General features: G+C 42.3%; 1 protein-coding gene across 1 annotated transcript in view; it reads left to right on the top strand.

Moving 5' to 3' along the window:
• The window catches only part of TMEM65 (transmembrane protein 65), a 75,374-nt gene that overhangs the window by 1,724 nt on the left and 59,611 nt on the right, over positions 1–14,039 (top strand). Inside the window, exon 2 of the mRNA XM_009277231.2 lies at positions 627–864. Coding sequence (XP_009275506.2) covers positions 627–864 — 238 coding nt within the window. The remainder of the gene's footprint in view (positions 1–626; positions 865–14,039) is intronic.

Raw genomic sequence — 14,039 nt, 5'->3', positions numbered from 1 at the left:
CGGTGCAGGCCTGTCCGGGAGGGAGGTGCGCGGCGCGTAGGAGCGGGCTGTGGGAGCAGAAATCGGTCTGGCTGGCACCTCTGAGCCAGCACGGGGGCTCAGCCTGCCACGCCTCGCTCCCGGGAAGCTTCACCTTTCCCTTCTTGCGTGTCTACAGTGGCAAAGCAGGAAAAAAGCGCCATCTGCTTCTACATAAAAGACAAACGTGGATTCGTTCCTCATATTCCTAAAAACACTGCTTCGTCACAAAGAATCCTCTTCAAATCACAAGCGTGTTTGCTTTGCGGTCTCCGCCAGCCCGCACGCTGCCGTGGCTCCGGCCCGGCCGAGCGCGGCCGGCAGGACGAGGCTCCCCTCGCACGCCAGCTCTCGTTCTCCCGGGCGGAACCCGCCCCTCGAGGTGCGCGGCGCGTAGGAGCGGGCTGTGGGAGCAGAAATCGGTCTGGCTGGCACCTCTGAGCCAGCACGGGGGCTCAGCCTGCCACGCCTCGCTCCCGGGAAGCTTCACCTTTCCCTTCTTGCGTGTCTACAGTGGCAAAGCAGGAAAAAAGCGCCATCTGCTTCTACATAAAAGACAAACGTGGATTCGTTCCTCATATTCCTAAAAACACTGCTTCGTCACAAAGAATCCTCTTCAAATCACAAGCGTGTTTGCTTTGCGGTCTCCGCCAGCCCGCACGCTGCCGTGGCTCCGGCCCGGCCGAGCGGGGCCGGCAGGACGAGGCTCCCCTCGCACGCCAGCTCTCGTTCTCCCGGGCAACCCGCCCCTCGCCCCCCAGGCCCCTGCGCCCGCCGCTGTCGGCAACGCTTCCCCGCGCCTGCATTCTCGCCGCCTCGCTGCGTGTGGATGTCGGGAGCGCTAAGGTAATCGTTTCCTGGCTGCCGAGTGAGTAGTTCACCTTGAAGAAGTAACGAGCTTTTAATTAGGGGAGGGTTATGCAGAATTTCCTGTTCTTTCGTGCGTGATGCAAAAGCCCTGTCTTACTCCACGTGTAACCGCAGATCAGGATCATATGGAAAAAAGGCATTTTCCTTTGAAATCGGTTCCCTCCTGAGGCATCTTCACAGAAGCCACAGATACAGGGACTAACTTTTGGAAACTTCAAGCTGACTCGATTTAAAAAAAAAAAAAATTAATAAATGAAACGCGAATGTGTAATCAATGTTAGTCCATCTGGAACGGGCATTTCCCACCCCATGGCTTGTGCGAACTAAAAGCAGGTTTCAGGCCACAACTGAAGTCGGCTTGTGTGCCTGTTGACACCCGCCACGCTGCGATTGCTTGCCAGCGTCTGCTTCCGGCTTCACCTGCTGTAGCTCAGCCTGTTCGTCTGCCTGACCAGTTCATGGCTTAAGCCCTTGAAGTCTTTCTATTATTTTCAAAGGATTTTGCATCAGGCAACAACAGTATTGCATAGGAACTTCCCTAAGCAATGCCCCACACAATGCCAGAAATGTTGCCAGATTGCTAAAGGATTGTATTACAAAATCCATGGACATGGACAAAGTGCGTGCTTTAATCATGTGCTGAAAGGCGTAACTCTGACCTAGTAAGTATCCCCACGCCAAATAATAGAGGTTAGGGTTTAAAATGTGAAAAGTGTTTATTTTACTTGGATTTGAAGATGGCTGAATCACACTGATTCAGACTTGCCTGAATAATTTTACCCCTCAACTAAGTACAAAGCTGCTGAATATAAATAAAAGTATTTGATTTGAAATGAAAAGCAATGTAAATCAAGCAGATCTGGGTACTTGATAATTCTCAATGATCCACATGAAAATATTTATTTCTATGAGGTGTAATTTCAAGAAATTGACAACTTAAAACACCAATTATGGAAATGGAATTCCCTGCCCTCCCGAGGCCCTTCCATCTTCATTTAATATCCTCATCAGTAAAGAGGATCTTAAGTCTGTTTTTGCAATAGAGGCTTCAGGATCAGAGGCAATGCTGTAGTACACATTTATATTGCTTTAAGGACACGTGGATTAGATGGAATCCATTAAATGGATTTTCAGGTTTAAATATGTGCATTTACAGGCATATTTTACAGATGTTATTTAGGCATGTAAGTACAGTCATGGCTATCTGCAAATTATTTTGTGTGTAAACAGTTCCAGGTTGCAAACATTCCAGAAATCCTAGTGTTAGTAAAGCATATCAGATCAAATTCATACATTTTTTACACGTTCTTCAGAAAACTTGTTGCAGTGTTTAAGGCTCCTGCTTTTCATTTAAGTTCGATTAAAAAAAAATTTTATTATCATACATGCAATATGTAGGAAGATGACACCTACTGGATATTTTTAATTTTGCAATTTGCATTACATAGTTTCAAATGTGGAATAATAAAATTCAACTTTATTACACAAGTGTAACTGCTGAATTCACTTCAGTTACACATGCAAATTCAGTATTTGCAGTCTCAACTTCTTTGTAAATTTGGGGATTAAATCCTATTCTAAGTAAATTCATAGTAATACTCCTGTAAAAAAAGCTTTCTTTGTTGGGGACTTGTGCAATTTCTTGTTCATAAACTAACATACAAATTAAGCAGAAAGCTCCTTTATTTGCCTATATACATTAATTGTTAAGGACAACTAGTCCTGAACGCCAAAGTGAAGGTTGTTCCACGCATCATTGTGACTGTGTGTACCTGACTTGGTAAATGTGTCAAGTGTCAGGCCTACACCCTGTGACAAGGCAGCGCAAAAGAACAGGGATGTTCTCCCTATGCCTTAGGGAGTTGTTTCATAATAAATAAGAACTTAACACTCGAAAATGCTTTCTGAATAATTGTAATACCCCTCCTATATCAGGCTATGAGTTAGAAAGTTGCAGATCATTTTATTTCAGGTACAAATATAAGTCACTGGAATTCTTTGATGTTCTATACAGCGTGTGGCAGAAGGTTGGGGTTTTACTCTCAGTCATGTAAAAATGATTTGGGGGGGGTGTTGACAGCTCAAAGTGGTCAAAATTCATGTAATTTTTTCAAAAGCTATTAACATTTTTCAATTTGAGCTTTTTAGAACAAGAGGAACTGCATAAATACAAATTATCAAGTGCAGGGTCTGATGGTTTCCTTGAGCTACAGCTGTGTAAGTGGCACGTGCTGAAACAACTGGACATAAAGCAATCTTTATTATCTTACGGAATGGTAGAACTGCATACTTTCTATACCAGTCTGCCGAGGCCACGTCTAGGGTCTGTGCCCGTATAGGATGGCCCCATCTAAACCCACTTTTTGGCAAAACAACTTTTGAGTTTTTAAAAGTCCTCCTTTTGCTTAAGTGCTCTCATGAGCCCTTCAAGCCAAAGGCTTTGTTGGTTTAACGCCAATGCTTACATCAGATATTATGAAATCACATGGTCTTGCAAAATCACATTTTTCTGAGTAAAAAGAATAAAAACGCAGTTTTTTCTAACTACAAGATCCTGAAAAGCTTTAAATACACACGATATCTTTGCCTTGAAATACCACAGGTAAATCTAGCCTGATCGAATAACAATAAATTTTGTAAGAATGAGGAACAGTTGGCTGCTAAGAAAAACAGTGCAAAATGTGCATGTCAAAAATTAGTTTTAGTTTGCAATGAATGTAGCAATCCATTAACTGTTTCCAAATTTCCTTTGTCCTTCCCAGATACCTTTTGCGGTGAATTACCCGATATCATTTTGCATTCCTTATATAAGAATAAAGCTCTGTACAGTATCTCTTTCATTTTGTCATAATGGCTTTTTCATTACAGTCAGTAAGGATGTCTATATTTTGGACTGAAACAAAACCCAAGAGTCATGAAAGGAACCTAAAGTGGATTTTCTTCTCCTAGGATGATACTCTAGTATAAAAGAGGCCAGCATATCTGCATTTTTCTAAAAGCCAAATACCAATGTTTTATTAACGCAGGCCTTGGTGGATTCAGCATGTGGGTGACACCCAGCTGTGCCTTGCTGAAGCTGCTCATTACCTCCCGCGGAGGACAGCTTGTGTCGTCGGTTCTGCCTGCCTGAACGCACTGTTTGTGGCTTTGTCAGTGTGTGCGCTACTAATGAGAATGAATTGCCAGCTAACGCAGATAGATGCGTAGACTTTCCTACATCTAACTTGTTGTTCCGCAGTTTGGTGTAGATTGACTTTCGTATGTGGCACTTCCAATGTGGTACTTGCAAAATATTTAAAGACTAACCTATTACTGCTTAAGGTTCAATGGAAACGATTTACACTCACATGACAATTTTTAATACTATAATTAAAGACATTGGTAGTCTTTGCCCAAGAATAGTTTATATCTGTGTCGTCTTCTGAAGAGAAAGAGAGCAAATCAAGATAACATTTGAAAAGCTAAGGTAAAACCTGTAAATATTGTTATTGACATAGGGACCTTTTCAAGATATTAAGAATTTCCCTATAAAAAATAATGTGTTTAAGATTAGGTATTGTATTAAGTTGTTTTTTATTCCTTTCTACAGCTAAATGCCATGGGCTTAGATAGCATTTCTTAAAAGAAGCTAAGAAAGCAGGAAGCAATTTACTCAGTAAACATTTGACAAAATAAATTGTAATAAGTTGTTTGTGTGAAAGATCGATTTTGATTTCACATCTGCGTGAAGTGACAATGTCCATAACATACGAGCGCTCATTCTGTTTCCCTCAGCGGAGGATGGCATTTTTATGCTTGTTATTTGAAGAGAATGCTCGCTTGGAAAGTTCAAAATGCCGGAAGAGTTTACTGTCTTGACAAAGCAAGGCACACACTGGAAAGTCAAAACACAGGGACAAGTCTTGGGTCATCTCTGACAGGAGACAAGACTCACGTACATGCATCATCTGCATGAGGAAAATCTCTTAGTTCTATAATTTTCTCCATATTCCTTTAATGACAAACTTTCTCATTCTGTTTAAAGTAAAGAGATGATTGCAAGAAATGGGTTAGAGCTTGCTGTTTATGGCTTTACAATTTTCTATAAAACTGTGCAGAGAAAGAGCTTTGGGTTTTGCCTCCTGTGAAAAAAGTGCGTAAAGAGAACAAATTATATTAACAGTTGCTCACTGGCATATTTATCTCACTTCCTAACTATGACCAGCATACTTAGCAAGGAGACAAGGAAAGAGAGAGACGTGGAATCTACCTAAGGACTGCAACCCCTTTCCTGGTGTCTCTCTGGCTACAGGAGGGATGTCCCGCATGCCATGGTCCTTTCTCTGCCAGGACGGCAGATGTGGACAACACCATCTGGTTGCCAGGCAGGGCTCTGCTGCCCAGCTCCTGCCGGGAGGTACCCTGCTTAGGGCAGCACTCACTTTTGGCTTTCTTGGCTCCAGTTCTCCTCTGTGCTGGGGCCTTTGGGAAATGCAGTACTTAAGATCGCTCCTCCCTGATCCTTCACCTACACTGTTTTTATTGTTGTTGTTTTGTTTTCCAGGCACTACATGGAGAAATGTCTGTCTTGCATGACTTGCCACACACACACACACATTGTGGCTTCTGCTGCAGAGGTTTGCCTGCTCTTCCACAGCTGTGAACTACGTATGCCAGACCTGATTTAAAGACTTAACTAAGCAAGCAAAAAGAAAGAATGATTAAAGATCCTGCTTTTTTTATTACTGCCAAGTATGCCTTTTTCTCCTGCCATGATGTTTGATTTTTCAAGTGCATCTTGCTAGAGATAGGCAGTATCGTGCTTGCCTGTTGGGTATCATACCCTTTCTTAACGGTTTCACCAGCCCCCACCCCCAGCCCTGTTATTAATCCATGGTGGAAAAGGCAGCATGCTTTATTGCAAATTACATAGTAAAAATAACTCTAGAATGTTAAAGTAGTAACATATATTTAAAGTATCTCAGAGCAGATGCTAGAAATTTGTCCTAGGAATTGATATTCAATATTTTTCTGGATTTTAATATTAGTTTCTGTTCTGTAGATGCTCTTGGCTATTACTTCTTGTGAGCTCAATATCTATTTGTTCACAGAAAAATGTGTCTTTCCTAAAACAGGTGGGAAACTGGAAAAGCCTGGCAGCCGGTGCAGCTCATTTTTTCAAATGCCAGACAATGATTTAGAAATGGCGTACCTGATTGAGAAGGAGAAATAGAAAGAATTGTGATATTTTGTGTGGAGCACACAGAAGAGCAAACGCTGCCACTATAGCAGTTTCTCTGACCTCAACCATACTTTGTGTTATACAGCTGTAAATGTAATAAATGCAGATCCAATGTTAATTTTTAACCTCATTAATGAAAATTTTCCCTTTGTAAAAACAAATAGCAGCTGTACATATAGAACCTTGCTCTATATGTTGTGTTTTGTTGCTAAGGAAAATAATTATATGTTACACTCAACTTTTTTTCCCCTTACAAGGTGATGCACGGCTGCATGCAGTGAGTTGTACAGCTGAAAGGCAAGATCTGGCTATTCTAATTCAATATACGCAAAGCAGAGGCCTCGTAGAACTGTTTCTCTCAGATATTTAGCAACAAAGTGAAATAACAAAGAGCAAGGCAGGTTCCTTCAACTCTGGGGCTTGGCATTCATTTTACCGTTTGTACTACTTGTTTTGTGAAAGACAAATGTGGAGAGAATCAGAATTATACTGGAAACTAGACATACCACAGCAGAAAATGTGTTCTTCCTGAAAAATCCTTGTTTGTAGAGGAAATCCCAGCTGTGGAAACATTAATCTCCCTCTCGTGACTGGGCTGAGCCTCGTCTGCCAGAGCTGTCCTCCGCTTCTCAGTAGGACTATGTTCAACGTTACCAGTCTTTAGGTTCACACTGTAACTGCCAGTCTCGCTGAACTCCACTACCAGTACAAAGCCTTAGCAGAAAAAAACATAGTGGAAAAGCTCCGTTTTCTGAAGTCACATGCAGAACAACCCTGCCCCTAGTTCCCCTGCCCTTTGCATACGCAGTCCCAAACGGGAGCTATTTGTTATTCTGTGGGCTACTAAATTTAGCTAGTTTCTGACAGAACGGTTCATAGGCCTGAATTGTACTGCTGGTCACCAGTGAGACCACGTCAAGCTAGTTAACAGCAGTTAGCTAATGTAAAACTAGTCAAAAACAACTGAAAGTGTCAGCTGCTCTGTACTGTAGCACTTTTTTCTTTATTAATGAAGCATACTGGAAAGAATAATTTTCTGGTTTTAGCTAAAATGGCACATCTCTCAGGATGATTTCAGTCTTCAGAAGAGCTGATCTGGGAGATATTTGTGCACAGACAACATGTGAGAGACAAAAGTAGAGAGAACACGAAATTATACTGGAAACTAGCCCTGCCACGGGAGAAAATGTGGTCTTCCTGAATTGTACTGCTGGTCACCAGTGAGACCACGTCAAGCTAGTTAACAGCAGTTAGCTAATGTAAAACTAGTCAAAAACAACTGAAAGTGTCAGCTGCTCTGTACTGTAGCACTTTTTTCTTTATTAATGAAGCATACTGGAAAGAATAATTTTCTGGTTTTAGCTAAAATGGCACATCTCTCAGGATGATTTCAGTCTTCAGAAGAGCTGATCTGGGAGATACTTGTGCACAGACAACATGTGAGAGACAAAAGTAGAGAGAACACGAAATTATACTGGAACTAGACCTGCCACGGGAGAAAATGTGGTCTTCGTGGAAGATCCTCCCTGGTAGAGGAGGATCCTAACATTGCTCCCATGAAAAGCCTTCAGCAACGTGTTTGTAAATCGTTGAATCTGGTTGGCAAAAAGACAGTTCTGGGTGTTAACCACGCACGAGGCTGGGTTAGAGGGATTAGTGTAATTCAGACTGCACGTAGCTACCATCTGGATGAGGGGGTGGGAAGAAGAGGGTAGTTTCGTCTCACATGAAGTAGAGCGTAAGTGATTTGTAGTATAGTGCAAAAGAAGGTTTGGAGCGATGACTGGTGTAGCCTTTCTTCTCCCAGGGAAATCCAGGCCGTAGTATAAACGGTGATAAATTTCACAGGGTTGATGCAGAAATCTGGACTGATGTCTAGCAGACTTTTGCCTGATGGTGAAGAGTTGAAGCTGGACATCCAGTCAGCCTCACTTCCTCTCTTAACGGAGAGAAATAAGCTCATTTCAGCTCTTTGGTTTTATCACCATCTCGAGACGCCTGGGGTCGGATTAGACAGCTGACTGCTGTCTAAAAGCCTACTCTGTGTTAACTGTCCAGGCTTCCAGAGAAGTCAACGAAGAGAGACAGACACCCGCTGTCTTAGACACTTGACTTTGAAGAGGTGGAATCCTCCAGAGATGTCAGAAAAGACATCGTCTCATTGCCTGTCCAGGGAAGCTGGATGGTTCCCAACCCTTCATTTGACTTAAGCTGGGTGAGGGAAGCGTGCCACTGAGGGCTGAACAGCACAGTCTCCATCGGTGATGAAAGAAGTGGCCTCGTAAGTTTTGGGAGGGCGCTGAAACTAACCTGACTGATTTTTTACCTGCTTGTATAGGTGGCTCCAGTTCCCACACTATCCCTCTTAACTGCAAGTGATATGGAGCACAGATTTTCTGTTTTATGAACCAGTTTTATATTTTAAAATTGAGGCAGTGAAAATACAAAAATTCTGAGCAATTCAAGTATTTAAGATTAACTATTATTTACATTGATATGTATAACGCATATGTATGATATGCATATAAGATGTAGATTATATGCATGTATTACACATATACTGCGTACTACATTTGAAAAGAAAATCCACATCAGTGTCCTGTTTTGAAAACATTGTCATAACCTTTTCTCATTTTTCTCTCAAGTTTATTAATGCAAAGCGGTTTTGTGAAGTGTTTTGATTTTGGTATTTCGTTTTCCTACAGGATGGCTTTAATCTGGAAAAAAAAAATCATCATTCTGCTCTCGTGGGTTAGTCATAGACTTTAAAGGAAGCATTTATGAGCATGCAATCTAAAGGGCTGCATAACAGGCTGTGGAATACCAACCAGTAGTTCTTGCACCTAAAATAACTCATGGTTTTCAGAAAGAGATTCAGCTTTGTTTTGAAGATCACGAGGAGCAAAGAATTGTTTTCAGAACTTAACGCTTGACTTCTAAACAAAGTTTTACTCCTAGTTAGCAAATTCCTTGAAGCCTCCTAAGGTGGTATCAAACTCTAGCATTGGCTTTGATTAGAGCCACATCAAATATTTGCGTTGGAACCTGACACCACATGAACTTTGCTCAGCCTTATGTTCCACTGCAATGTTGGTGTTTAATAAATATTCATGAAAACCATAATTCCAGTTTTGATCAACATTGGTTTCCTATAAATGCCACTGAAAATTGTGATTTAAGTGTAAAACCAGCTTAATGATGACTCTTTTGGCCGAATGTCTCCTTTAGACTTGGAATAAATGAAACTTTCAGGATCTTTGCAGGTATGAAGATAAAAGGAAAAACATGCAAATCCTTGTGAATCAAGAGACAGGAATTTTGCACAGCTTGAAAACTCAGTTCTTCTGTGATAGGGGAACTTCACATCCAACAGCAAAACTTAATTTCAACCTGTTTGCTTGGTTGGTTGCATTAACAACTGAAAAAGCCCATTCAGTACAGACACGTCAAAGTGCATTTCCAGCCAGCCCCCAGATGCTTGGTGACCTGGCCAGAAGATGGCAGGCGTGTTTTGTGGGAGGAAGGAAAGTGTGCCAAACAGACAGGTGTTCTGGTTGTAAGAATAAAATAATTCACAGCCAAGACTAGAAACATTAACATTATTTTCATTATCCTTGTAACGGTTAAACTGTAAGGTAACAAAAGCTAACAAAACCTGCAGTGATTTACAGCTGCATATGTACAGGGGGAGGGAAGAAGCGCTCAGGGAGGCAAGCCCCTCCGATCCCACTGGCATCACTGGTGTGGGACGTGCTCCTGAGTGACGCAGCGTGGTGCCAGTCTTGCACCTGCACTGCCCCGCATTTAGTGTCTGGCTCTGTAATAGCAGTTCTGAAAAAGCCACGGGAGAATCCCACACAATTGGGTTACAAACACTACCCAGGCACCTCCTCCCAACTCCGGGCTTTCTGATCCAGCATCCACTCCCACAACTGGCAGGAGGTATCTTTCCTCGCCTTACGAAATTATAGTGAATTACAATCTGCTGTTAATTCTTTGCTTTGCTCTGTTACGATTTCCTTCATTCCTTCCATAACTTCAGCATGGGGAGGGGCAAGGATCAGCATGCAATGAATTTAGACACTGCTTTACAGTCTGACACTTTCCCCTCTCAGCTGTCAAAAACTGGCAATTTCTCAGTCCTTTGCAGAACTGCGAGCAGTCCTTTTACTTCCTTAGAAGAAGAAGAATTTTGCCTGCATTCCAGTTGTTGGTAACTGGATAAAGCTCTCAGTTTATCAACTCTTTTTTGAGCTGGCTAGAAGTGCAAATTGAGGAAAGCAAAGTACTTGCTTCCCAGTAGGGGCTGAACATTCCGTTTCTACAAAGCTCCTATTCACTGACCTGGCATTCCTCAGCGTGGCAATACTCCATACAGAAGACAAAGTTGAAGGAATACATATACCACTTAGAGTAAAATTTCATGATGCTCATAATGTCTCTGAACTTACGGGAGAGCATGTCACCGGTTTTCGACCGGGACTGCAAGAAGTGTGACTTTCTAGACCAAGGAGCTTTACTGTAATTGTAAGGTACTCCACTTTACTAGAGAGCGGAATTGCTGGCAGTGATTCCCATTTGTGGGCTTTAGCTGATCTTTCAGATATCCTGGGCACAGGTCACTGGTTTCCCCAAAGGTCGGGACAGAGGTCTTGAACGTAATTACATTTTGTAATGGAAACTGGCATAGGGAGCAAAGGACAGGGATGTGAAGAGATGGGGTAATATTACATAGACATTTGTCGAAGGTTTTAAAGCCAGACATGTTGTATCACTGTAATCCGGCTGAGATGTCATAGATGTGTGAATAACTGAAGCCAAGTCATTGCCCTCCAGGACAGAATGAGCCTCCTGTGTCAATGGAGGCGGTAGCAATAATGCTGAGGTAGCTATGTGAGAAGTTGCTACTAGTGAGGAATCTAAGAGTCGTAAATTAAGAATTTAATTAATTGTGGATGTGCATTTTCAACAGGAGATTCAAAGGCTCAAGATGTTTCCCATTGCCACTGACTTTTTGGGGGTGGTATTGTGGGCTGCAGTCGACATTTCAGTTACGAGCCGTGCAGCATTTTCAACAGGAGATTCAAAGGCTCAAAATGTTTCCCATTGCCACTGACTTTTCGGGGGTGGTATTGTGGGCTGCAGTCAACATTTCAGTTACGAGCCGTGCGCACTAAGCCACGGTAGTGACTGTATGCAATGGCGCAGAAGTGTGCTATTTGAGTATTGCCAACGCTTGCACTGGAGTCATCGGACCAGGTCACCCAGGGGCTACATTCACTTACGGACCAGATAGAGAATGGATCCCCTGTAGAAAGTTCTGTTTTCCGTCATTGCTCAGGGTGGGCTGAAACACTAATGCTGTCCAAAAACTCCAGTCTATACAATCATTTTGCTTGCAGTGGATCTGAAGAGCGGGGAAGGATTTGTGGGAAAGAAGGCTGATGCAAACAAAATAGAGCATACCACAAAGAGGGGAAAGGGGTTTTTTCCATGCATTTTCATTATGGCTAAGACTTTTGTTAACCTGATTTCCATATGCATATTCTGAGCAGCTAGGATTGTCGTGAACAAGGAATGAAACAGAAGCTTTAGATGTTTCAGTACTCAGAAGTATATGTGGAAGGGGTACAGGAATGATAGATTTCTTCTGCTTATTTGAAAATAACTGCAGCCTTACAAGAAGTTTCAAACATTCCTGCAAAGGATGGTGTTATACATGAGGTTGAGGAAGAAGACATAACTCCCTCACCCCCATTACTTCACGTAAGAGAAGATTTCTTTCTTTTAACTAAAAGCACTGCAGCCTTCAAGCCAAAACATATCCATATACCAGTTGATTTTTTGAGGAAAAAATGTCCAGTGGTGATCACATTTTCTGCATTACTTTTGAGGGCAGGAAAAAAAGAGGATGACATAATATGCAGTAAAGGATTATTCCATTAGGTATTACAGAAAGCTTTCCATCTACAGAGGCAGCTCAGCACAGAGGTGAGCTTCCTAGCGAGTTGTGGAAATTCTGCCATTGATGGTTTTTATAACAGCAGGGTAAAGAAGTAGCTAAAAGGAATATTCTTGATGCTTTTTACCCTAGTATAGCAAGAGTATGGAGAGTCATTATTCATTTCAAATAACTTAGCATATTGATATTTCTGATACTAGCAGATGGTGATGAACTGAATCAAAATTACTATGAATACTTACTTTAATAACTTGCATCAGTGTATTGACTGAACATTCCTAATTAATATCTACATAGAAAATGATGGAATGTTTCTAACGTTTGTATTATACCACTATGATGTGTTCTGTTCTGTTCTGTTCTATTCTATTCTATTCTATTCTGCTACACAGCATCGTTTCATGGTACATTGAACTGGAAAAGGCATCCTGCTGGAAAAAAATCTGGAAGGAAAAAATATTACCCTTTTACTGGCTGGGTAGTTCCTCAGTCCAGCTCAGTGTTTCCACACAAGCCATGTGCCAGTACTGCTTTTGAAGAAACATTCCTGGAATTGCAGCCTCAGTTTTCCCCAGATAAAAAAAGTTTGCAGATACCAACGATGGAAAATATATTTGTCTGGCATGATAATTCTTACAAAAGGGTCTTTATTTGCACTGTCAGCAAAAAATATGCTGTATTCTCCTTTCTGAGAGCCAAATTCTTAGTCCCTACCCAGAATCTGATTAAACAGGATTCACTCCCTACTGCTCAGTGCTGTGAGAAACCTTTTCAAAGTTGCGATGGGTGGTTCCAGGAGCAGCTCCGGCTCCTGAATGCCCCCTCCTACTATTCCCAGGTGTTTTGGCCAGGGTGTCTGTAGTGCTGCTATATGTGTCCTGGTTTTGGTTGGCATAGAGTTAATTTTCTTCCTAGTAGCTGGTACAGTGCTGTGTTTTGGATTTAGGACCAGAACAATGTTGATAACACACCCATGTTTTAGTTGTGGCTGAGCGGTGCTTACACTAGTCAAGGACTTTTCAGCTTCTCATGCTCTACCGACTGAGAAGGCTGGAGGTGCACAAGGAGCTGGGAGGGGGCACAGCCAGGACAGCTGACCCAAACTGGCCAAAGGGACATTCCATACCATGTGACGTCATGCTCAGTACATCAACTGGGGAAAGCTGGCCGGGGGGACGCTGCTCGGGGACTGGCTGGGCATCGGTCAGCGGGTGGTGAGCAATTGCATTGTGCATCACTTGCTTTGTATATTATTATTATTATTATTTTATTTCAATTATTAAACTGCTTTTATCTCAACCCACGAGTTTTCTCACTTTTACTCTTCCGATTCTCTCCCCCATCCCACTGGGGGTGGGGGAGAGTGAGCGAGCGGCTGCGTGGTGCTCAGTTGCCGACTGAGATTAAACCACAACAATGAGTTGTGTTCTCTCTGGTCAACCATCTCTGAAGTCCTTCCAAACAAATGATACGGAGCGCTCACGCTGGCTTTAGCAGAATTTGTATCAGGCCATCTGGGTGCACTTTCTTGATCAGTTTGAACTGATGGACTTCTGTGCTGCTGGTGAAATGGGTGGTCCCTTCTTTTATCTCCTGGCAACGTGGTTCAGTGGCCTCCCTCTATCCCAGCATGGAACTCATGTGGCTGTACAATGAACCAGCTCCTTTTTTTCCCCTAGATTAGTTCTCTAATTTGGATTATCACTTGAACACGATTGCAACTGCTGGCCCGAGGCAGAGGATGGGATCATGCACACGAAGCAGGGGTAAGGACAGATCCACCTCATCAAGCAGTAATGGACATCCTTTGAAACTTGATTACACTGTTTTTCATCATCTATGTCCCAAAACCCTGTAGTTCACGTATGATAAAGATTGTTGCTATCGATGCTCACAGCTTCAATAACTCCCCCATTATCTTTTTTTGTTCCTGGCAACACATATATAGCGTGAGTTGAAAAAACCATA

The sequence above is a fragment of the Aptenodytes forsteri genome, unplaced genomic scaffold, assembly GCF_000699145.1.
Source record: "Aptenodytes forsteri isolate BGI_AS27 unplaced genomic scaffold, ASM69914v1 Scaffold49, whole genome shotgun sequence".
In the NCBI taxonomy this organism is placed as follows: domain Eukaryota; kingdom Metazoa; phylum Chordata; class Aves; order Sphenisciformes; family Spheniscidae; genus Aptenodytes; species Aptenodytes forsteri.
Note: the sequence above shows the minus strand (reverse complement) of the source record. Positions and strands in the feature narration are given on the sequence as shown.